The following is a 26228-nucleotide window of genomic DNA, read 5'->3' as shown; positions in this document are numbered from 1 at the left end:
ATCTGGAGGAGGATGTCCATCCACTGCCTGCTTCTCTTGCTCACACCCAGGGATGGGCACTCCCAGCCAGATACTCCCAGCAAAGACAGGGCAGCTGCCAAATGCCTCACTCAAAACTGAGGAAATGGTGGTGTAAGAGAAAGTTTGAGCCCGTGGGGCCTCATTTCCTATTGAAGGAATGTAGGAAAGCAGCTTGAGCTATGCAGTCTACATCTCTTTGAGATAATCTGCCATGGACAAATCTACCTTGCTGTGAAGGGCCTTAATCCTACACACTATTGAAGCTTGGAGCTGTGATGTGCTGCAGTCCGAAGCCTTCCTGGTTTTGTGTTTGGTTTTTTTTGTTTTGTTGTGGGTTTTTGTGTGTGTGGTTTTTTCTTTTTTCTTTTATTGGGGGGGGGGGTGTTGGTTGGTTGGTTTTGTGTGGGGTGTTTTTTTGTGTGTGTTTTTGTGGTGGTGGTTGTGGTTTTTTTTTTTTTTTTTTTTTGGGCAGCTCAGAGGGTGCCCAGAGCTCGGGGCAGGCTCTGTGCCCCCACCTGCCCGCGGAGCAGCCCAGCCCTGGGCTATTGCTGAGCGAGTGGCGGCACCTGCCGGTATTTTGCAGAATATGCCGGATAATGGTGATCAGAAGAAATAGAATTAATCAGTGTATCCGAGCAGGATGCGCCTGGCCTGAGATAGGGAATGCAGAATGATGTGGGGTAACGAGGTCAGAGCATCCGAGGTGCCGAAGCTGTCCTTTTTCCTGCTTGCTGTGGGAAGATCCCTAACCATGGAAAGAAAATCTCTCTAGGAAGTTGCACCATATATGCAAAACTATGTGTTTTCTAGGAAACCCCCTCTAGTTTAGATATTTGGGCAGTGCGTATCAATATAGTTGTAATAATTTGCACAAGATGAGCCCGTGTCCAGGATCCACCTAAACACTACTTTTTTCTTGTACAGGAAGCAGTGGGATCACCCTGGTTACACTGTGTTCTGGAATAATATTTCCTTCAGTAAATTTTACAGCCTCTTCACGTCACTGGGGTTTAGACTGTTACCACAGTGTATTTGTGTCTTAAACTGCTGTTTCTGGTAGCATTGCCAGGTGCCTTTAGCATTTCCAAATCAAAGAGAAAGAGTGGCTTGGTCCTGAGGGCCCCATAGATGGATGGGACTGGGGAATGGATGTAGGTTAGCAGAGCACTGAGACGTGTTGTGTGGCTGTAGAGAACAGCCATGCAGAGTGATAATGTATGCTGGAAACTTTTACTTTGTTTTTAATAAATCCCCAGGATATCACCCTTAAAATTAAGTGTTTGTGCCAGCTAGCTGATATTTAGTTTTGTTTCCAGTAGAGGTAAGGTGGGAATCTCTCCCTTGTAGCATTTTGCTCCCACTAACATATTCTGAGGACACTTACAGGTTTTCAACTGCATTTGTCAGAGAGCCATTACCTTCTGACAATTTAAGATGTGGCCTTAGAGAATAAAAAGACCCTATTACTGCCCTTGTTGAGGGGAAAGGCTGGCAAGCTCCTCCTTTGGTAGACCTCAGGGCATTCACTCTGGGCAGGAAGAAGGAGAGGCACTGCAAATGAGACTTCATTAGGACTGCTGCTCCCAGAACTGCTTGTTCCATCTCAAGGTCTCGTGTCTTTTGTGGAAACTTGCCTCCACAGCATTCATAGCATTTGCCAAGAAAAAGTCATGTCCTCCTGTCTTGACCGTTCCTTTACTCCACAGGGTGGCATATGTTATTAAGGGGTTGGACAGAACTGCGAGCGAGGCACTCTGTGCTGCATGTGCATTGCCAAAAGATAAAGATATCTGTCATCTAGCTGTGGGACACTACTCAGGAGGGGCGTAGCAAGATGCTAGTTCAGTAGCTGTCCCTCCTCCTGCTTGTGCTAAATCTCCCAAGCCTCTGCTGTAGGTTTGATGTGAACAGGCATGATTTCCAGCTGGAGGTAGGTCTCATTTAGACCTGTGTAAATCAGATTGTAAATCAGACAGATCTGATTTACACCTGTGGAAATCAGGGGTGACTCTCAGTCACTCCTATCTTTGAGCTGTCCTGGTGTGTTACAGAGCTGCTGTGCTGTACCTGTGCTGATGGCAGCATGTAGGGCAGCAGGGCGCAGACACCCCTGAGCCAGCAGAGAGTGGGCTGGTAAACCTCGCTGGTGCAAAGCTGCACATCATAGCTCAGCCTGCATTTGCTTGGAACCAGGCCCAAGCTAATAAACCCAGCTAGATTGCTTCCAGACCTGAGCTGGCCCAGGAGCCAGCACAAATGTCACTGCTCTGTGCTGCATGCTCTGAGCTAGCCTCATTGTCCCTGCCGGAGCGGGCCAGCTCCAGGCACCTGTGGGACAGGAAGGGAGTGATGCATGGCCACCGTATAGAGAACAGCACTGAATGCACCCCAACCTGCGTCATCCAGGAGCTGCCTTGGCCAGGTTGTACCCCCCTCTGCCACATCTCCTGCTTCCCAGGCCCTTGGCCAGGCTTTTGCGCTCTCCCGCTGCAGTTGCTGTGGCTTTTGCACAGGAGTTGTTTATAGGGTGCTGGTGGGTGGCTGGGTGTTCGCGGGGGCCCTGTGGCACCCCGTGGTGCCTGCCTGGCCTGGGGGCAGCCGGGTGCAGGTTCCCTGGGGACTGGCACTGAGACCCGCGGGGCCTGCGGGCAGAGCGGGGGAAGGGTCCGGGCCTATGGGCGGGCACGGCGAAGGTATGGGGTGCCCAGCCCGCTCCCCTTCTCCAGCTGGGCGAGGCCGTGAAGGCCGGGCCGGCGGGCAGCCCCCGCCGCGCCGCTGTCAAAGCCCCGAGGGGCGGCCCCGGCGGCACAGCCCTCCCCCTGCCCGCCCCGACTGGCCCGAGCGAAGGGCTGGCCCCGCCGCCGCGCCGGGGTAATGGCCCGGGCCGCCTTCACTCTGGCAGCCGGCCCTGCGGTGGGGGAGCGGGGCTGAGCCCATGAGCCCGGCGCGGCGGCAGGACGAGGCGCGGGGGCGGCGGGAGCCGGCGGCCGGCGCGTCCCCCCGGGCGGCCCCTCCCAGGTAGGAGCGCGGGGGCGCGGCTGTCACAGCCGCCGGGGCGCTGCCCGTTCACACGCGTCGCCGCGACCGGTGACCCAGGGGCCGCCGTGAGCCCCGGCGTGAGCGCCCGGCGTTGGCAAACACGCCCCGCACGGGGCTGTGTGCGCTGCCGCCGCGTCCGCGGTTGCCTGGGCGGCCGCTGCTTGGATGCCTCAGCTGAAAGGCACCGGCCTCCGCGCAGCCCCGGCCGTGGGCCGGGCCCCCCGCCCCTCCCAGCCCGGTTCTCCTTCACGGGAGCGGTTGGGAAAAGCCCGGCGGTGTTGCCTAGAGAGGGAGGGAAGCGGACGCGCGGCGCCAGCCTCCCTGTCCCTCACGGGCGAGCGGCCACTCGGTTCTAACGACCTCCACGGCACCCACCCCCCCCCCCCCCGGTTCTTCCCGCTCCGGCCGTGTGCGCGTGAGAGCGCGAGCGAGGCTGTAGGCGCGCTGCGCGTCCCGCGGGCGGCGGTTAACGGCCGTTGGCGGCGCGCGCGGGGCTGAGGTGAGCGGGGCTGGAGGTGAGCGGGGGCTGGAGGTGAGCGGGGCTGGAGGTGAGCGGGGCTGGAGGTGAGCGGGGCTGGAGGTGAGCGGGGCTGGAGGTGAGCGGGGCTGGAGGTGAGCGGGGCTGGAGGTGAGCGGGGCTGGAGGTGAGCGGGGCTGGAGGTGAGCGGGCTGGAGGCGGCCGGGCTGCGGCTGCCGCCGGCGCTGACACCCTGTGCCGCTCGGTGCAGGAGAGCGGCGAGGGCCCTGGCAGCCGGCGGACATGCACTGTGAGCTCTCAGGGGGTCAGAAAGCCAGCGCCGGGCCGGCCCGCTTCGAGGGGACCGATAAATGCCAGGGAGCGTCTCTGAAGGAACTGCCGCGGGTGACTCGTCCCAGCACTGGTAAAGCTCTCTTGAATCCTCAGATGTCCTTTAAAATAAGTGTCAGCAACGGCAGTGACCGTACGGAGACTCAGCAGAGCGCCCCTGAAATGTCAGCACCTCTGCTAGATTTCATCCCCAAAAGACCAAGCATATTCGAGAGGATCCCAATTCTGCCAAGGGCACAGGAGCTGCGATGTGCTAGAGGCTCTAAAGATTATTTTCAGCAGCAGAAACATCAAAGCATGAAGGGTGAGTTTAAAAATGCATGAACTGAATGCTAACACCACCAAAAAAAAATACTTACCAACCGACCAAAAACGTGTGTCGTGTTTTTAATTCCGCACACACCCGCGCCGATGTTTTCTAATTTGTTTATTTAACTGTAAGTTTTAAAACTTTTTTTCTGTGCACTTTGGAGCAGAGGATATAACAGTCTTTTTTTGCCATGAGAAGCAGAGTGTTTCTCAATATTCTTTAAAAATCCCAAGACCCGATGTTCTTTAGTTCTCCTGAGTGACTGCTACTTGGTTTGGTTGCTTCTTGGAGGCAGTTGTTTTGAGGATGGTGCTGAAGACTGGGTTAGTCTGTCCTGTGCCTGAGCGTGCGTGTGGGGTGTTTGTTTGTGAGTATGCCTGACTGACAATAAATGCCTAGTTCTTATTCAGCAGTTTCACCACGGTTGCTTGGATTTATAGTTTGTATTTCAAGGAGGTGTTACAAATGCTGGATTCAGGCAGTGGCTCCTCAGACTTGGGATTCCTGGTGCCTGGAAAGGCATGCCGTAAGGTCAAATTCTGCTAGTTAACAAATGCCTAATTTTCATCTATCCATTGTTAAAGAAGTGGCGCTGAAGTTAGGTTAGGAATTGCCCACTAAAATCTGTAAGTTATCTGTTTGAACTAGAACTTGTTAATTGGCTGGAATTTGTTAATCGAAATTTAGTTTTAAAATAATCCCTATAAGGTATCACTGGATGGGATCAGAGGGAATTCAAGCATTCCTTTATGCTACAAAGCCACTTGCAGAGACACATGTGCATCTAAGGTTATTAATTATTAAAGCAATGTTTTCTGTAACATTAAAAAGGTGGTTCTCTTTTTTTTCTTCTCAGTCCTTTCTCATTCTGTTTTAGAGATGTAGATGCTGCTATCTTGTTGGTGTAAGACAGTTCCCACCAGGATTTTTTCAGTGCATCCCTTTCTATCCATTCTTCTTAAAAATAAAAGTAGACTGCATGCCCTTGAACTAGTAACATTTTCTTTTGTGAGCTTGTTACCTAGGGCGATAGCACCTTTCATTGCCATGAAGTTATGTTAATGAACACCTCAATCTGTGCTAGGTCTGTCCAGCTAAACTGTAGGATGTGTTTGTTCATCACCAGTGAATAGAGAGTAGAGCAGCAGGTTATAAATTACCTTTTTTATTTTTCTGTTTGTTAATGCTGCAATTGTCCTCTCCTGATTTAAAAAAAAAAGGTTGTTAATGTTTGGCAAGAATGAAATGAAGGTCTGTTACACAGAACCAGGTTTGGAGGGGGGAGAAGGAGGATTCACAAAGTATGAAGGGACGGCTACGAGTCTAGTACTGCTGTGCTGCTGTGACTGCTGCTTGTAGAAGGGACTCATGAGATGTTCAAGCCCTTGTGGTACCATGAGTGAGGTTGGTGCCACTTGACTAGGGTTTGTGCCAGCTTCAAATCCTACTTGTGCATTGCCCTACTCAAGCAGACTGTTGAAGCCCTTTCCTCCACCCCCACCCCCCCTGCCCCGGCCTTTTCCCTTTGAGCTACTTAGTCCTCTCTTCATGCATATTCCTCTTGTGCAGAGGGCAGGGGTGTAGGGAGGGAAAGAAGAAAAGAGTAATTTCCATTCATTTGGGACTTTTGTAGTAGGTGTAGGTGGGTGTGGGAGAAAGTTGCTAATTCATCTTTCCTGACTGATCAATTTCCCCTTTTCACCACTGGGAAAAAAATTGTGTTCTAAGTTTTGTTGCTGTTTTTTGTTTAATGTATTTTCTGTCCAGGGTGTTACCTTGTGGTTGCTTCAGTGTATGGGTGACTTGAGTCATGGGTCTAAGTAGGAATTATCCATGGGCAGGATAGGGTTCATTTACTGAGCATGGTGATTTGATGGATAATGTTGGATTTTTCTAAAGACAGCAGCACTAGGTTTTTTTGGATGGGTTTTTTTTGTTTTCTATTTGCTTTTTGTTTCTTTTTTCACTGTGAAGATATTTTCAGAAGCTAGGGAAAGTAAAATTTTAGGCTAGAGTCTGATTTGAAATGTGTGGGCTGTGCTGCTTCTGACCTGTATGGTGTCAGCAAGTGCCTTAATGTCCGCTTGGGCATTTTGGAGTTCTCCCACTGACTGCTGCAAGCTGCCAGCCCCTGCTCAGCACCCTATGCTTCTGAGTCAGCTCCACAAAAATAACAGAAGTCACTCAATTGCTCACTCTGAGCTAACTGTAAAGTCAGAGCTCTGTGTATCTGAAGCGAGCTACGCTGCAGATGAGAGCGCTGCTGATCTTTCAAGGAGTGGTGTAAACCATCTCCCAAGAACCTTGGTTCTCTCAGGAAGATAACGAAGCAGGGACAGCTGTATGTGGATACGATATAACAAGGTATAGCTAAGAAGTGGGAATAAGGGAAATATTCAGATTTACCTAGTAAAAGATTTTGGGAAGGAAACTGATGACAGCTTGATTTCAGATCATTGTGCTGTGCATCCCCTGCTTTCCAGCCCCAGAGTACCGTGTACCCAGTAATTCCCTCTGCAATCTGGGTTAGATTACAGAATGTGCCTCCTGGTTTTGGTTTATCCACAGTTGAAAGCTGCAAATAGGGAGGGTAAAAGACGCTCTTTAACAAGAGCAAAACCAATTTTTTATAGTTGTCTGTAAAAAACCCCCTTTTTTTTCTGAACATGCCTTTACTATTTTATTTTTTTTCAAAAAGAATGAATCAAAATGATACACTACCCTACTAATAAAAAGGTCAGCTTTGAAGTGATCACAATGGGGAAAATGCATCCTGCTGTTGTAATGTCTCTGTGCTGTTACTCCACTGCTTCACAGTGTTTAAGTTATGATCCTGCAAAATGCTTCCGTGCCTGAGCAAATCTTTTTGCATGAACAGCCAAACAAAAACTTGAGGGGTGGTGGTGAGGGTTACTTCTGGGAATCAGATCATTTGGGTCTAAACTTTGCAGTATGGAGCTGTTGGTTGTTTACCAAAAATGTCAGCATTTTAGAATTGTACTTCATGTTTTGTTCTGTTGGGGAGCTGTTTAAAATAAACACTCAGTTTTCACCCAGCCTCCCCCTTCTGGTATGATTGGTTGTGATACACACCGTGCTTTTCTTGATCATTGATTTCCCTGCGTGTCACACAGCAGAGTAGTTGCACCCAAACAGTGCTTCTTAGAGGCATTTGTGGTCTGCTTGGTATAGAATAACTGTACCATAAGGTATAAAGTCCATTTTACGTTTTCCTGGGATTCTGTGGTTTTGGTTCTGTTTTGTTGAATTTCATGCTACAGTATTACCATTTTGAAAGTAACACAGGGCAAAATAATTATTGTCAACAGGAAAGAAACTTTTGGGAAAGAAAGGTTTGGTGGTGACAAGAGTGATCTATAAAGGTATCAAATATCTCAGTTTTTTAAATGACATTGATTATGGTTGTTACCAGGAAACGCTTCTCCTTTTCATTCTTTTCCAGTTTCGTTCAGTGTACCTAATTTGTGACTCAGTAGAAATGACGAGATTTATCCTGTTAGTTGTGCCACTGGGAAATCATCCAAATGGCCCAGACCTTTGCAGTAACCACTTCAGATATTAACTTACAGTGGGCAAAACAATAAGCTGTTTGGGTTGCAGTACTTGGATATTTTCTTGTTGAGAGTATTTTTTATTCAGACAAGAAGAAAGTGGGTTGGGGTTTATTTTGTGGCATTTTTTGTTGGTTTTTTTTTTTTTTCAGCTGTAGCTGCTTTTGGCAAACATACAATGTATTGAGGTGTATTAATTTTCCTCTGCTGTTGAGGAGGGTTGAATCTTGCCATTTCAACCCTCTGTGACTATTCCCTTGGTTAACAGGACAGTCCTTGGATAAGTAACAGCTTATACTGTTGGGATCTTGAGCAAAAGCATATGTTTTGATTATATGACTTATTAGGTGTATAAACTGGTCTTGGGCCTGATTCTGCCATTTGCTTTCATATACCTTGTCTGTGTTCACCTGAATTATCCCACTGGAGCAAATGGGACTGTCTAGAGTTGATAAATATTGTATGGGCTGATAAGGAGACAGGGAATGGGCTCACTGGTATGGAGATCTCTATAAACACTCTCAATTTTATATAGAGCTGTAGTTAAGAACTTTTTTTTTCTTTTCACTGTAGTTCTCTTGCTTGCTGCATTTAAACTGTTCACTATAGAAAGGAATTGGAAGGTTTATTTGAATAGAACTTGCAGTTACAGAACTCCTTTTTATTTCATGGTCTGGTTTGTTGTTTTTTTTTTTTTTTAATTTTTTTTTTTTGTAAGGGGAGAAAGGAGAAGAAACTGCAGATTGGAGAATGTGTGCATAAAGTCGTTTGGGATAAATTGTGACTGTCCTGTCCTTCCTTAAACTGGCTAAAATACTTACTTGTCTTGAAAAGGAAAATAACTTTCAGTTACTTGCTGCTGAAGGAAGTTCTAATGATTTGTGTTGCAAAATCAGAGTCACTGAATTGAAGATGACCCTTTCATGGATTTAATTTAAAAGAGGTTTAATTGTATCTAATAATTGAATTCCTTGTTATTTAAGGGTTGGTAGTAGAGAATATTTAGTAAACACAAACCAGAAGATCTGATGATTGACCTGTCATATAAAGGTATTCAGTACTTATATCATAAAAACAAAAAGCTCTCCTTTCTGCTTCAGGAAAAAATTACAGCTACTGGAAAAAATGAAGAGAATAAATATTGTATCTATCTTAGTATCATGTAGAAGTATATGTAACAACATAGATTATAGGAAATAAGTCTGATCTGTGGAAGAGATTTTATAACTTCTTGAGTTTTACTTGAAGGTAGAAGTAAAAAAAGAATTTACTTGTTCTGGCTTTAAAATGTTAGTTTAACGCATGAAATGAAAAATGAGATAATTATATACTCTGCTAAATGGGTTGTGAAGAAAAGTATCTTTTTTCTTTTAAAGTAAGAAAAAATTTAAGATCTAAATCTTTCAAGTGCCTAAGTATGCACATTACTGTGTTCCTGTCAGTAGTCTCATCAACTACAAATACTTTGGCCTTAGAATATTCTAAATTATGTATTCAACTATATCTAAATGATTATTCGTATGTAAGAGTTCAACCCCGTACACATATAAGCTGTTAAAGTGTATGCTGAGGGTTTTTAGTAGATTTAAGATTATATTCTGGAAGTACTTCAAGGTTCTGTTTAGTAAAACTGCTAAAAGTAAAGTGAGTGTCTTCTGGGAGATAGTAGTACTTCATCGCAACAAAGTGTTTTGTTTTTTGGGTTTTTTTCCACTTGCAGTGGGCAAAAATGCTTAGTATGTTGAATACGAGGGACAACATTTTACTCTAAATGATTAATATCAGTAGGAATCTTGCCACTAACTTTTAGCTGGGTCAGTATTTCAGTCTTACAGAAGTTCTTTATCCTGTGTACAGGGAAAAAAGTTGTAGAACAAATAACAAGCTTGTATTAAATCCATCTGTAAACTGGGAAGTGGAATAATATATGGACTATAAAGAGAAATTTGTAGTACTGTGAATATAATTTCCATGTTCAGTACCATGATTACCATTATTCTAGAAATGTGAACCTCTGCTGTTTAGTGATTTTAGAACTGTTGAAGATGTTGATGGCAGAGTAATTGGAGAGGGAATATAGATGTAAACCACTACATTTTGTGCTCCAGGTTTCTATCATTATATGTCAACAAGCTCGAACAAGGCATGCAATCTAGTAATCATTTCACAGTGCATGAAACTGCTTTTAATAGATTGTTTTTGTTTGCTTTTTTTTCTCAGCCACCAAATGTTGTTTCCTAGCACATTGATGTAACTCAGAGTACAGGGTTCCAAAGCAAGGGCAGTGCTCACTAACTGTGGTACAGTGTAATCTTGCCCTACAAATGTGCAAACAATAGCAAAAGTATGTGTTTCTGAATATGGCACAGCTGTTATCTTCTCCTGAGAGCAGGGAGCGTTACAATGACATAGACAGAATGACCAGCTAAAACCGCTCGTGCTGGTTTATTGCGTTTAAATGGGGCATGTAAAAAAAGCAAGGGCCAGTTCTTCCATTCAGATAACTATCAGTTCAGCCTACTGCAGTACTACCTTTCTGCACAGGCTTTGCAGAATAGGGGCAAAGAATTTTCCTTTTTTCTTCCCTTGCTATTACATTTCTGGCATCCAGTATGTGAAATCTCAGTTGGAACCTGGAACTTTCTGTTCTCAGAATCAGCGCTTCACTAGTAACCTGGAACAAGGACTTTTTTTTTTTTTTTTTTTAATTGAGGTCATTAGTTTGGATATATTAAATGATTGTTAATGATGATTATTTGTAGAAAGGAGACTACTTGAAAAACAGATGAGGCATTGCCAGAGCTGCACTAAGAAATAGATCCAAATTCTGTGTTTTAGATTATTTTAAGGTTTTGAGCATTTAGGAGTTATAAGGTTGATCTCAGTGAAATCATCACAAAGTGCTATGCTTGAGCTCAATCTTTTTCTTTCTCTTTTTTTTTTTTTTTGGCAGTCTTTTTGCTTTAATAATTATGTCTGACTTTTCTGTCATTATGTCTGAATGTATGTGTGACTATTTTGCATAGTGGATTGGTAAGGAGCACTGTAATTGAATCTACCCGATCAAATTTATTCTAAGGGTTAAATGAATGCAAACCATCTTAAACTGCATTTAATTCTGGCATTTAAGTGTGATAAGAGGGCTTTGTGAGAGCTATAGATTTGCCAGTTGTTTTAGAATGAGGGGAAAGCAAATACATTCTTATGTGTTTTTTTGCATATTTAGCCAGAGGGAAAAACGACACTAAGGCGACATCACCACATACTGTAAAACTAACTTTTTAATACAGATCTCCATTGTTGTTTTAAGTGCTTAAGGGGTTGGTGGTTTGGTTTATTTTGGAACTTGCTGAACTATATGAAGTGTGTCTCTAGGGGCCTGGTATTTTAATACCTAGTAGAAGGTTGTATAACAGTAGATGATGTATTTTGCTTGCCTTCCAATGCTGTAAATAAATTACACGTGCTGGCTTAGGAGAACATATCTGAGGTGTAAATCAAAGGCTAATATAAGAGGAAAAACCCCAATTAGTAATATCTTGTAACCAATTAGGTTTTTTTATTCATTTATCTATAATCAAGAGATATAAAAGCAGTAATGTATATAACAATGTTAACATAAGGCGCTTCCCAAGACGATGTAGAGGGTCTATGATTATTTTAAATAAAGTGCTGTGTTTCACTGCTTTTTCACAGTTTGCTGTGGTTATGTCACTTAAATACTGAAGTCAACAATCCCCTAGGCAAAAAAAGATAATATAATTTTAAGCGTATTGTAAAAATTGAAATTTGATAGCTTCCACTCTATAATCCTAACTAAGTTGTGGTTGTATTAAAAGGAAAGTAGATACATGTGTCAGTTTTGGAACATAATATTTTTTTAAGTTTAAAGAATGATAAATGTGCTTCAAACAAGCAACACAACAGTTTATTGATGTTTTGCTAAATATTACATGCTTAACACAATCTCCATTCCTTTATAATAAGTTTAAATATTAATTCTTTGGAATGCTAGATGCCTAAAGCTAGATAGTAATGCTGTGCAGTTTCAGATATCTAGGAGTGGGCTTGTGAAACAGGATATTTAACTGCAAGAGATGAGTAGCACATTTCAGAGTTATTAGGGCAGAACAACAATGCAAGAGGATGACTTAAAAGAAGTTACAAAATTTTCTGTGCATGAGGCTTAAATACCTTCGAGTTATTTATTTGAAATACAAGAGTAGATTTCCTATGTATGTAAGTTCTAGATTGCATTTACTTACTATTATTTTGTTTAACTTATTTTTAGCCGCCTGCCCCTCTCTAAAGCAGCTGGCTTTGATTTAACCTGAATCCTTCACTGAGAGCAAATGATCAGTCACTTACTGATGACTGTGTTATGCTCTTTGAGGGTACATCTCCATAGTGGAAGACACTTAAGAGAGAAGACTAAATAGGACAGGAAGGGTGCTTGAGGAATGCAGCAATTTGCATTCAGGACTCATTTCAGTCTAAAGCAGCTCTCCCTTACTGTTTGTTCCTTATGTAGGTCCTGCCTACCACCCAACCCCTGCCATCTGTGCTGGACAGAGAAGAGAGAGTTAAAGTGAGAACAGATAAAAGAGGAAATTTCTGTTTTAATACTCAGTATTTTCTGGGAAAATCCCAGAAAGGATTTAACATGAGGTTTCATAACTCTTGCTTTGCCCTGCTGCTCCTGCTGAAATTGCAGGGAGTTGTAGCATTGACTTCAGGAGGAGGCCAGTACTGAATGTTTTTGAAAGTCCTACCCATGCGCTTCTGGGGCACAGAAGAGAAGATGGAAGTGTTAAACTCTCTACCAGAGAGAAAAATGTGCCAGCAGAAGCAGCCCAGTAGCTCACATGCCATGGTCAGTCAGCATAGCACGTTCACCTTTAATTTTTCTTCCTGTTCAAGATCCTGCATGGGTCTAAAGCTGGTGTGATCTGCCATCATACATGAAACAAGCAAAAATGGTGAAGGATTGTGCCAGCAGTTGACATGGCCAAGTATGTAAATATTCTGGATGAAAAGAGTTAGGATGCTTGAATTCTGTTGTAGGCTGTACTACATTTTAGAGTAAGTCTGTGTACTGTTTGTGATATTTCTACTGCAAGAATGTAACAGAGCGTGGTGTAGAGAAAGACAAGCCAGTTTTAGAGCCAGAAACAGTGCAGTTGTTGTGGTACGCCATCAGGGCCAGCTTAATTTTTTATGCTGAGGGACAGTTTGTTAGTTCAGGTGCAGTGTTTGGGTGAGGTGGCTGTGCTCTGAGATCTGATCTGGTGTTGTTGCAGGATGCGGCACTACAACTTGTGGCTGTATCAGCCTGGGGTGGCACTTGCTTCAGCGTGGCTGCACCCCCCTTACACAATGTGCATGTGGACCAGATTTCTCTCTTTGTTATGTGAAGTATGTGGTACTTGCCCTTGTTGGTAAGTCTCCTTGAGTGTGGGTGGTGAAAAGTGCAAAATACATATTTTTTTCTTTCGGAGAGTAAGGTTTTTAATGGAACATTTTAGTCGGGCTTCTTACTGCTTGGCATCTGGTGTATGCTGCCAGTTGAAGAATTGTTGCTGAGGAACAAATTCTCCCATTTATTTTAGTGCTTGACACGCTGAGGTGAGGGAAAGGAGGCTACATTAAGAGAACTGTGTTGGAAATAGCCATTAATAAGTACCTGTTGGGAGGAAAGTCTCCCTCATGGTTTGCTGGATGAAGCAACTTCAGGGTTGCCCTTGACTTCCATCAGATGGAAAAGTCTCTTACAGCAGCTGTTCTTGAGGCAGAAATCACCTGGTAGATTGTATGCCCCGTGGGCTTGAGGTGCAGGTAGCTACTATGAGGTTCCCGAAATCATCACTCTTGCAGAACAGTTTGCACACAGCTGAGACTGTCCCCCAGGACTTGAAGAAAAAGCACCACTAAATTCCTCCTTTCTGGATATCTGATTGTTACAATGTTTAGTTTCCTTAAAGTCATCAGAGCTGGTTTATGTTCAACTGAAATGGAGCTGGCCTGATTCCATTATCCCTAGCTCTGGTGCAAATCTGAAGTGACGCCATTTTAAAACCAAGATGTGGATAAAAAGGAGGCAGCCTTGAGCCTTCCAGGGCTCAATGCGTATAAGTTTTTCCTGTAAATATGGACTCTGTTCACTTGGCAAAAGAAAAAGATGTCTCACATTTTTAATCTGAACAGTTTTGCTTCTTATTTTTCCTCTTGCCAGCTCGCCACAAATTGGCTTATATTCTTTTTGTTTGAGTTCTTGAGTTATTCGATAAGGTTTGCTGACTTGACATATTTTTGTGGGGATAAGCTACAGAGTATGTGTGTGAATGGTTCTCTTTTCAAAACAAAGATCCCCATGCATTTCAGCATCTCTCTGATTTGAATGGGCGTGCAGGAAATTTAAGGGGATGTTTACCCTTAGAGCCCACTTGCTCTTTCCTTGCCCATGAGTCTCAATAAATTTTTCTTCCTACTCTCTTAGCCTCCTGCCTCTGTCTTTTAGTTTGCGCAACTTTGCTGTTGGCTTATTTTTAAATATATGTAAAGGATTGTAACTTGTATTGTGGGCTAAATATGTGGAAGTATGGCAACTGGTGTAAATAGCTTTTGGTCTGTTGAATGTGTAAATACTCAAAATCTGCCAGGGTGATTTGGCTAGCTTTTATTGGAAACATTATTCATATGAGATCTCCTTTCTCTTACTGCATCCTGTCAGAAGCGGTTAGGCAGAGATTACTGGCATATATACTCAGGCTGCTTTGTCAAAATTTGCTTTTATGCCTATTTGCTTGTAAGTTTGCTGCCTCCACAAATGCTTTTACATTTGTGTAAATTTTGCAAGATTAGTTGTAGAAAGCCAATATATAAAGGGGACCAAAATCTAGAAAGTGAGGGCAAACTGCTGGAATGACTAATCGTCAACAGTGTTTTGAACCCAAGTCTATTAGTGTCATTAGCTACAGGTACAGTTTATTTGGAAAGTTTGAGTGAAAACACTGGTGATTTGCAGAGGCTTGCTGCTTCAGTGGTACCCAGGTTAAGTTTCTCAAAATGGGACTAACCTGCTTGGGGAACTTTTCTTGCTAAGCGTTAGTGTTAATGCCAACAATAGAGTTTTTATTAGCTGCTGGAGAAGTTGCTGGGAGACTTGAAAATTAAGAACAGTAAACATTAGAGGTGATAAAGATGTTTTATGCATGGGGTAGATGTTTCGGCAGCAAGCAGTCACTCTGAAGTGACACAGAGGCAGTTTCAGAGCCTGGATAATCTAAGACTTGAGAGGAAACTTGGTGAAAAATAGCCTCACAACCAACTAACATTTAGGTAAAAATGAATTATGATACTAATTACCGCCAGAGAAAACAATCTGTAAGATGTGATATGGCTTCTAGCATGAAGGCTCCTAACTACAGCATTTGCTAGTTTTATGAGCAACCGAGGTTTAGAATCTAAGCTAGATACGAGAAAGACCTTCTAAACATGGAATCCACCAATTTATAGATCAGAGTTGTAATTCACATGCATGGTGCCCACACATCCTTCAGATGCATCAGTCTTGTTCTGCTGGCATGGGAGAAAAATCTCCTTTCTGAAGCCGAGTGTGGCTGTACGTTTTCCCTGTTGCTACCGAGTGTGAAATGCACCTGGTATTCAGCACATTCTCTCTCTTCTACATTGGTTTATTCTTCCACAGGGATTATGTGGGCACAACACTAGGAAGGATATTAACTAGGAGTATGCTTAGCTTTTGACATGGTGCCCAAGCAGCCTGTGGGTTGTTTGTCACTGGAGTTTTTAAAGACAGGCTGGATGGAAATCCTACTGTGGGACGTAACTGTTTGGGCCTGACCATCTCTTTCCTGTGACATTTTTAATTCCCACACTCAACTGCTTCGGCACTACAAAGAGTTACAAGATGTCTCAAACTGCGATGCTCCAGCCTTCTGTCATCTCTGACTTACTGAACAAAGTTCAAATCCCTCCTTGTCTAACACTGGTGTTTCTGGCCACTCATTTGTTTGTCAAGAAAACGAGAAAGCATACAATAAAAACCAGACTGAGTGAAGGGCTCTAAGAGCAGCAGTTGGGAGAGCCAGTGGTGGGACAACTGGGCATGGAAAATGATTGATTTTTATGTGCAAAGCAGTTGTGAAACATTCTGTGGCATTCTGGGGACATGCCATTGCTAGCAAATGATTGCCTGTTGGGGATAGAAAATGCCAACCATTGTTCAGAAGAAGGAAATAGCCTTATTGATACTGAATTAGGCTCACATTGAATTATTATCATTATTACTCATTCACAATGCATCCTGTTTTCCAAATACAAAAATTAACTGACCATGCTGAAGTCCTCCAGCATTATCGGCCTTTAAGTTGTTCGTCATATCTGCATCCTTATGGTCCATGTGGAGTTTAGACTGCTTAGAACTGGGGATGTATTGTGGTGGAAATCTGTATTAACAGAGCAGCTGAAATAAGCTTGTTTGTTTCTTACAACAAGCCTGGAGTGAGGCTGGCAGAGGTAAACTTGCTGGTAGATTAGACTTAAGCTTCTGGAATATGTTTTGAATTGTCACAAGCAGTGTTGATGACAGAAAAATGGTGGTATAGAAAACAATAATGTTGCCTTTTGAATGGAGTAAAAACTGACTTATCTATAGAAATGGAGATGCGTAACAATAATGTTTTGTACAGTGACAGTATTTTGTATACAACTCTGAAAGTTTGGGTTTTGTTCCCAGTGTTATCTAATAGTTTCTACTGAAATTCTGACAGAAAATAGAAAAACACTGCCAGTAAAGTTTGTCTGTTGCTTCAGATTAAGGGAATAATGAGTAAAAATTAGGAAGTGACTGGCGTGTGGCATGGATTTCTTAAGCAATGATCAGGAACTGGACAATGAATATTTTCATATGGTCAAACACTATACCTTGGTATGGGGAGTATCAACTCTTTTTATAGATGGGAGGCTGTATTGTCCTGGAAAGCAGTGATGCTGAAGAGGATTGGGATGTCATATTCAATTGGTATGACAAAATAAATTTCTAATGGGGTAGAAGATGATATGACACTTTATTAAAAAGCATAGAGAAGTGATGTTAGCTTTCTGTTAAGCATCACTGTAGTTGCAGGAAGACAGATTAAAGCTCAAATGGCTTTGAAGTATCAAAGAATTTGTGGAAGAACTGGAAGGTTCTAACTCATATGTGGTACTGCTGAACTAATGAAAGATTAGAGGCAATGTGGTGGTCTGCTCTGGAAGCCCACCAGAGGAGAAAATATGTGATACTTGAGGGTTCTTTTGAATGCAGATAAATGCAGAACAGCATCTCATGGATGGAAACTGAGAAAGATCAAACAAGAAGGAAGACTTGTGTTTTTGACTGCAAGCATAGCAAAATGTGATAAATCCTCTGGTATTTGCAGTTGCTGATCCAGGTTTGGAAGTTCCAATGGAAGAAATGATTAATTGCAACCACGGACAGTTGCATTCAATGGTGGAATCACTAGATGAACAAGCTGGACCATCCCAACAGCTGCCACTTGCACTCTGTAAAAAATGGGATTCCAGGCCATCTCCTGCTGCCAGAACTGGCAGCATGTTTCTTCATGTGCTCTCTGCATTGCAATCTTTGGGCCTAACACCCATATTGAGACCAAATCTAGGACCTCATTCTGGGTTTCATGACAAAGAGTAGAGGGCTGGGGAAAGAGGAGCATTACTGCACCACAGTCACAGTTTTGACAGTAATTATGGTAAGGCAATCACTAGCAACTAATGTTTCCTCCAAACCCGCCCTTTCTTTCCTCTTGTTATGTCTCTCTCTTCAGCAAACAGCACCACTCCTCCTTGACTAGACTAGCCTCTATTCAGAGATCTTGTGATGGAACCTACCGTCTCATAGGACCTGGGCTGAGACCAACTAAAACCAAGTGCTGGGTTTAAAACCTGGACATGTGGGGAAAGGGTAACAGCTGTGATCTTCCTTTTCTTACTAAGCGCTGATGATTTTCAACATTAATGTCTTCCCTTTCTTTGCTTTCTGAAATGAAAACAAAGGCTCATAGCCTCCTTACTAGCATAGCAATAGTGACATACTAACACAGTTACTAGAGCAAACATTGTGGCCCTCTCTGGTCATGATGTTTTCTTTCTGTGGGGAGACTGAAATACTAACTCACAAATAATGTCTTTAGAAGTCATATTAGTCACACATTTTTAAGACATTCCAAAATCATACCAACCTCCTTCTGAGCTTGTCTGTTGCTACCAATGATTCAAAGTTTTGAAAACTCTCCTTTAGTTTTGATTTACATTTTGGTCTTGGGCACTTGTTATTTCTGGCAAATGCCAGCTCAGTTTCATTAAAGAAAAATCTGTTTTACAGCCACACGGCTCAGATCTGCTGCGCTTCTAATAATTGATGGCTGGTTTCCTTATTTCCTGCATTGTAGAAAAATAAGGACCTTGTTAGACCCAAACAAGCCTGCATAAAGTCACAGTGTGAAACATCAGGTTGGGGGTGAGCAGAGCAGCTGTGGGCAGGTTTTACAACTTCAGGCCACAGTTGATTGAGTCAGCCAAAGGAAACTGAGAGATACCCATGTGACTAAAATTCGGCTGAGTTCTTTGGCTCCCTGGCCTGAGATTTATATTTGTGACACCTTCCCCCTCTGTCAGTCCCTGGGCCAGACACAAGTCTATGTCTGTATATGTACTTAGGGCTCCGCACACCCTGTGGTGTGGCCGCTGTGCCCGTTGCTTGCCATGCCACCATGGGACATGGCTGTTTCCAGTGTTGGCTGTCTTGCTCCAACAGCCCACAACAGTATGAGTGTGTGCTTTGGAAGAAAGCAGCTGCCATGTGGTGGGGATGAAAAATCAAGAGCAAACACTTTCAGAATTTCTGCAAGTGGGCAAATTAATTTCAATCCGAACTGTCATCACAAGGGCCTTTTTTTCCTTCCCTTTTCCTTTGGGTGGTATCTTTGATTTATATTTCCAAATGGGGCAAGTGATTGCCTTTTGGTGCCCACTAAGAGCATGTGCAGTTCAATTTCTTTATAGACTATCAGTTACAGAACCCTATCCATTTCTTGCTTTATGTTAGTGTGGACAGGTTTCTTGGTGGTTTTTTGTTTCGTTTTAAGAGCCAGTGAAACGGGGGGATGCCTATGTTAACTGAAAACAATCTGTAAATTTTAACAAGCAGTTTGTGTCTGTCAGATATTCTTCGACAATGTCAGATGCCTCGTATTGTGTTGCCTCTCCATAAGCCTGGTAGTAGAGACAGGATCCTGCCTTAGAGATCCACAGGGTTGAATGGCTCCTAGGAAGCCAAGCAGTGACACCTGAACAATGTTATGAACGGTGAGCTTTTTTTCATCTACTTACCAGATCCAGTCTGTTTCCTTTGAGAACTGGATGGTTATTTTCCGGCAAGACAAGGTGGTGAGTCTCCTAGGCATTCCTTTGAAGGACTTGCTCCTCAAAGGAGGTGCTGAAGAATTTGTAGGAGCTGTAGAACTGTTGAAAAAAAACCCAAGCCTTAAAGTTTGCTCTGCTAAATGTTTGATCCAGAGAAGGGGTATTTAGGCACCTAACTCCCATTGACGTCAGTGGAAATTGGGTGCCTAAATACCTCTCTGGATCTGGTGTTTAGACTTCTGGCATTGAATGTTACATAGCTCATGCTTTCTGTGGGTCTCCTTTTATGGCGTCTTCTGTGAGTGGTGCAATAGTATTAATTTTGTATTCTTCCCATCGTGAGTTCCAGCACATGATGCAGGCAGTTGCCTAGAAAGCTATGCCATGTAATAATCTGTTCCACAAAGGAGTTGAGGCCTTGTAGGCAAGCAGTGGGGTGGGAGATCGACTTGGAGAAAATACACAGCTCTTTTATTGATTTTGTGTTACTGAGGTGGGATGACTTTGACCTTGGGGGACTTTGTTGAGGGGAGAACTGAAGTGACATACTAATTTGTTTGAATGAAAATCTAGGGAAAAATAGGAGATTTTTGTTGGCATTTCCTCTATTCAGTGCTGATCTTATCACATTGGTTTAGTAGCAGAGCTCCTTTGGCTCCTTGCCAGGTGATACCATTGGGGTCCACCTGAGATGTGCAAGATAAAAGATCTCAGGAAATTACAAGAAAAGATAAAAGACTTTCCTATCAAACTGTTCTGAAGTGTAGTTTTCTGACCCAGAAAATGAGCTTTCTTTTTAAAATTTTCTTATTGGAAAAAAAAGGAAACACAAGAGCTGAGAAGTGGAACCTGAGGTTTATATGGGCCCTGAGAGCAGCTGTAATTAATGCAGGTTTTTGGAAGAGACTTGTTCCTTTGCTAGCAAAGGACACTGGTGTTCAGCCAGGTTAGATGTAGCTTGGGAGTAAGCACTTGTGAACTGTGTACCATACACCAATTATGTGTCTGGCACTGAGAACATGAAGTGTCCTCTCACTGAACATATAAGATAAAATACTTCATGTACTCCCAGTGTGTTCTGTGAGACGCTTCAGAGGTCTGAGTTGCTGCCCAGCCATTTCAGCTGGTTTCTAAACTCTGACTTGTGATGAAGGGCTGCATCGGGGTGCTGTGAGAGTTCCTCTGCTGGGTGCTGTGATGATTATCACCCTGCTGTCTTGTGGGTGCTGTCTTGTGGTACTGTGTAATTTACAGTTTTAATATGGGCCCACAGGTCTGATAGTACTGCCAATTGAGCAATGGGAGAGTAGTTCCTGTGGTGACAGGAATATCCTTTGTCAGCCCCTTCCTTGCAGAGACTCACAATAGTGGGCTGTCAATCTGTTTTGATTATTTTCAGGTAAATTCAGTAGTGATGCTGAGCAATACTACAGGAATTTTGTGATGCTGGAATGCCTTTATGGCTTTGCATGAGATGCCAGCCACATCAGCATCACTGGCTGAATGTGAGATTTGCTTGCCCAACTCCTCCTCCCTTGCCTGTATCTGCTGTCATTGTCGTCTTCATGTGTTTTAATCACATGGCCTCTTCCCATCCCCACAACACCCAGTCACAGCTTTGGCTGACCTACGCTGGGACTGACCTGCCTGGTACCAGGAAGCCATGATTGGGAAACTGGAGGAACCCATAAGAAGGTGTATATCCCAGGTGCAACTTCAGACCGGCAGTGCTGTGAGTGCAGCAGAAGCTGAGGTTTGCTTGCTGCCCTGCACAGGTAAGCACAGTGTCATAAGGCACATGGATGTTCTTTGGGCAGTTTTAGTTGGAACAAGGGAAGTGGACACTCCTGCGACAAGATGTAATTCTGGCAGATTATTTAACAAAACACGGTTGGCAGAGATTTGGGTAAGTGAATGTTAGACCCTGGTAACTATATAGAGAAGTGCTGTACCTTACCAGTTCCTGACTAATAGTATTACCCTGTAATTCCAAATGCAGTGGTAGAGGAATCAGAGAGTTACTCAGATTGTAGATATACAGCTCCCATTTTTCAAAGGTGAATGTTTGAGAAAGGAATGAAACCTAGAAAACTCTGTGTGAGGACTTGCATAAAACTGTTTGACATTAACTTCAGCTGTTCCCCACAGGAGTGAATGCTCCAACTGCAGAGTTGGGCAGGGAGAGGCAATGTGTTGACCCATTTCCTTCTGAAAGGTGAATGATGAGCAGGTCAGGACACCCAGACAATCTGTGTACATTGTACATGATCTGTTGGTGGCTGAAGGGTTGGGAGAAGTTGAAGGTGGGATTGGACATGGGAGGGAGGGAACGCTGGGAAAAGGCAGGAGGAACAGGAAGAGTTAGAAGCCAATGGAGATCAACCACTGTGGACATGAGTATAGATCCATCTGCACAAAGAGGTCAAACTGGACCTGCAGGAAGTAGGTGTGTGTGTGATCAAAGTAGTCATTAAGGAAAAAAACAGATATTCTTTATTTTCTTTTTAAAGCTTCAAAATTGCACTATTGATTTGTAGGCCGCTTGTTCCTCAGATTTCACAGTGCATGAGAGGAAAATGTTTGACTTCTATTCTCAAGGACTCTAGAGCTGTTGACAGTCCAGTTTCCCTGGTTTTAGCCAGGAATCCATTCACAACTTTCTAGATCCTGCAGAAGTCAGTGAGACCTCAGGAAAAGAATTTTGTTTCAGGCAGAGCTAAATTGAGTGAGCCACCTAGCAAGCTGGCTGGCTCTAGAGCACAATGGGCAGCATACTGCACAGAAAGGTGCTGGGGGATGGACAGGCACCCCAGTGAAAACTCTGGCCCTTCTCATTGTGCTGCTCTAGAGCAGAAGGATAGGCAAGGAAGTTGTCTAATCCAAAGCCCACTGGGTTGGTAGGAGCAAGGGGCTGTCTGTCCCACCACCCACCAGCCACAAAGCACTCCCCAACAGCCTGTAACAAACTGACATCATTAGTGGAAAATACCAAAAGCCACAAACTGCTGTGTGCCATAAAGAGAGGAGAGGCTGGAAGCACTGACCATGGCCTGCAACTCTGGAAAGGTTGGGAATTTCCTTAAATAAAATTCCCAGATGACCTAAACATCAAATTTGATCATTGGTGTAAGTACCAAAACTGAGTACTTCATGTTACTTGCATACTTGGAAAATCAGAGGAAAGGTGACAAACTGGTGCCCACCAGTGCTGGAGTGGAGGGGCCCCGAGGAGAGCTCACAGGGATCCTGTGTGTGCTGTCTGGACTCACTGGTGTTTACAGCAACCACATTTCTATCCAGCGCACAAGAGAAGGTGCTTTCTCCTCCTTCCCCCCCAACTCCTTTCCCTTTCTTCCCCTCTCTCTTTTAATAACTGAACCCAATGGCTCCTCTGAGTTATGAGGGATTTTTACAGCAGAGTCGCATGGTGGAGAGACCTGGTTTTCATTGTGCAGTCCGGGATATCAGTTTTAACCCAGAGGCAGTGATGTTATTTAACAGGTGCCTTAAAGGCATAGTGCTTATTTAATCACCGTCTCCATATCAACATTATGTAAATTGAAATTGCTTAGGTATGCAATTAATTGTGAATGCTTTAGACATTTTTAAAGGCATAAGACAATACCTGAAGTTCCATTTTAAGAATATCCAGGTCAAAGGACACACATGTTTTTATTTTCTTATTTGAGGTATAATGTGTTCAAGGCAGATTTATGGCACAACCTTTGTTTATTGACTTGTACTTTTCCACATGAAACTAATGGAACATGACAGATGATATTTATGAGGCATGTGTTCTTGATTAAATCATGTTAGACATTAAAACCTGATAAAAGAACGTATTTTAAAGGGTGGATTAATAGAAAAGGAGGCAGCATTGATTGGGGAGTTTACACGGAACAAGACACGTTGGTCTTAGACTGAGTATTTATAGGTGAGATATGTGGTTATAAAACTTTAGAAGCTGAACAGAAAAAGATTAATAAGCTTTTGCTCTTTGGAAACTTTGAGTTTTGTTTTTCTCCCTTTGTGAGCCACCGGCTACCTCGTATTTCTGGTCTTTCAAGTGAATTTATTCAGTTCTGTTTAAGAACTTGTGACCCTTTATGGCCTACTGATTTTACTGTTGGCCCTACATGTGTTCTGTATGCTTCAGGATTCGCAGTCAGAAGATCTGTGCAAGCAGCCTTTGATATTGCTACAAACTTCTCTGTAAACATGCTCTAAATTCAGTTTATACGGGTGCAAACTGGGTAAATCAGCAAGAGTCAGATGGAACTGCTTGTCCCCACCTTGATATCTGGGGCTTTGCACAGAGTTCTTGCTAATAGGTTAGTAGGGAATCACCCTGTCTAGTATTTTGCATGTCAGTGTAAGAGTACCCTTGAAGTATTTCCCATGGAGAGCAATTAGAGGATTTTTGGTGAACATAAGAATTGGGAACAGCTTGAATTTGTTTTCTTGTCTTAACTGGATATTACGTCTAAAGGGAAAGCAGATACCTGCATTCTGCTTTCAGTTACACAGGTGCAAACCTGGAATATTTCCACCGATTAAAACTACACAGATATATCTAAGGACACATTCTGGCTTGGTGCAGCATTTTCACTCCTGAGCTTTAGCCTTCTGTGGCTGAATTTGTGCTAACCTGGATCCTCCTCAAAGCTGCATCTTCTCTAGGACAGAGAAATGGCTGCATGAGAAGATAACCGTGAGTTCATAAGTTGGTTTCTATAGCATTTTTACTTCCCATCAGCTTAGACTTTTAGAAGCACCATTCACTACAAATATAAGAACATTTTAAGTATAGTTTTTATGACAACAAATTAAAATTACATGTTGATGTGCAATATTCACCTCCTTCCTGTAACCTCCTTTTCATAACTGAAAGACTTGTGCCAAATTAATAGCTGTTTACTTTTCATCTAAAAGCAGTATCTTTTCTGAATGAGATGGTAAAAATGTGTTAAAATTATAGGTTTCAAGTATTTAAATGAAAAAAATGCTTCAATGTCTTCTACAGGAAGGAATGCAAATTATAGGCACATGTATGATTTGCTTTCGCTTGGACTTATCAGGGTAGATAACTAAAAATATTTGCAAAATAAGAAAGCTATATAAGAAATAGTTTTCAGTGAATAGAGATGTTTTTATAAACTGTGCAATTTAATTGAGTTAAAGCAAGACCTTACACCTAGTATCATCAGAGCAAGTTGTATTTGAAAATGTTAGCTAAAGTACACTCCTGCTTTCCAACAAATCCAGTGGGAATTCTTCTTTGCCCCCCCTCCAGCTTGCTCACTAAAACATCGCTACCTATGTGAGACTTTAGAATAAGCCTTCTTTCCCTTTAGAAAGTTAAAATCTTCATAATGCGGATGTTTCTCTATAGAGATTTCGGCCCTCCTTCCCTTACCATATGGCATAAGCCAAAACAACAGATGTTAGAGAAGAAAAAGAAGAGAATATAAAATAGTACTGGAAGTAATACAATGTTGTTATATTAATATTTTTCCTCCTAAAGGATTTAGCAGAATTTAAAGGGCTTCAAAGATGGGTTGAATACTAGATCAGAGACAAAAAAAAAAAAAAAGAAAGAAGCTGAAAAGGATGGGAATGATTTTGTTGGGAATTGATAGAGATTAGAGATGCACAATGTTGGTGGGAAAAAAAAAAGCCCGGGGGGGGGGGGGGGGGGGGGAGGCGAAAATGTAGCTTAATACTGAACAAAATGTAGCTTAGTCCCTTAGTCCTACATAAAATGGAAAAATGTATCACTTTTAGGAAGATGGTAACTTCAAATAGGAAACTGGATACTCAATGGAAAGGGCAGGTAGAAGAGTATTTCTTGTGTTTTGGCTTGTACTAGTAATGATACCCCTAAGTTTTGCGAGGACATCACAACTCTCTGCCCTTGTAGCTGGGTTGTCAGGTTCTCCTGGAAAATAGCACTTTCAGTCACCAGTGAAAATGGCTGGTGATGATGGCCAAAACTGTAGAGACAATAGACATCCTCCTTTCCGCAGCCACAATCAATGCTCCCCACACCATTTCTGGTAGATCTTTGCCAAGTCAATTCTTACATGCCGTGAAGAACAGAGATTCTCCATCCCCTCTATCTTAATGCTTATCTGTCTTTCACAGCCCTCTCCTTGATGTTTAAATTGTCTCATCTGCGAAGCTTGACTTCTGTCAGCAAAATTCATTTTGAGTTTTACATAGTGGTGCAAGTGATAGGACAGAAACTGGATCCAGAAATCCTCATCTTGACTTAGATTTTTCTATGTCTGTAAGTTGAAGGAAACCCAAGTTCCTCCAGCACCAACAGATACTGCTTTACTAGGAAAACTAGTTGCACTAGTTTTCATGTCTCATAAAAGAACTGTCCTTGGAGTCAAAGTGTTGGTACCAGGCTGCCAGGCAGGAAACCCTACCTCTCAACATGGATTCCTACTGGAAATGCTCTTGCTGGCTCCCCTAGCTGTCTACTTCCTTTGCTTTGTCCTGCCATACTTTGCCAGAGCATTGTTCCTCTTTGACCTGTTACTTTTCCTTTGCATAATTTTTTTTGTTTACTGCTGATTCATGTTTCTGCATGTCCTTGCTGTGAAGGATGCAGAATGATGGTGCTGGGGCATTGCTGAAAGAATCTAAACAGGCTGGGCAGGAAGCCTTTAGAAGATGCCTGTAAAGCCAAATCATACATCAGGATCTCCCTGGATGGTGCTTGGGAAGCAAGGATGACCTATTGGCTGTGGTGGTGTGTCCTTGTACAGAGAGGGTTCTTGTAAGAAGAGGACAGCTCCAAGGAAACCCAGCTGGTATGCAGACAGAGACAGTCACAGGGGGTGCTGTGCTGCAGGATAACTGAGCAGTGGCTATCACTGAGGTAAAGTCCATGTCTAACATGCATCACTGTCTTCTGTGGTGTGTTCTAGATTGTAAGAAACAGCCCTATTGGAGTCCTTGTTATCAAGCATGTTCAAGGCACTATGTTAGAGAGAGATGTATACATAAATATATACATAAGTAC

At 43.0% G+C, this 26228-nt stretch overlaps 1 protein-coding gene across 3 annotated transcripts in view; it reads left to right on the top strand.

Annotated features, from left to right (window-relative positions):
* The first annotated feature begins 486 nt into the window (after nucleotides 1-486).
* Nucleotides 487-26228, top strand: part of GLIS1 (GLIS family zinc finger 1) — a 211130-nt gene continuing 185388 nt past the window's right edge. For all 3 annotated transcript variants that reach the window (XM_055725190.1, XM_055725191.1, XM_055725192.1), the window contains exons 1-2: nucleotides 487-3039; nucleotides 3789-4172. In XM_055725190.1, coding sequence (XP_055581165.1) covers nucleotides 3821-4172 — 352 coding nt within the window. In that variant the 5' untranslated portion in view covers nucleotides 487-3039; nucleotides 3789-3820. The remainder of the gene's footprint in view (nucleotides 3040-3788; nucleotides 4173-26228) is intronic.

This window comes from Falco cherrug, chromosome 12 (genome assembly GCF_023634085.1).
Source record: "Falco cherrug isolate bFalChe1 chromosome 12, bFalChe1.pri, whole genome shotgun sequence".
NCBI classification, from domain to species: domain Eukaryota; kingdom Metazoa; phylum Chordata; class Aves; order Falconiformes; family Falconidae; genus Falco; species Falco cherrug.
Note: the sequence above shows the minus strand (reverse complement) of the source record. Positions and strands in the feature narration are given on the sequence as shown.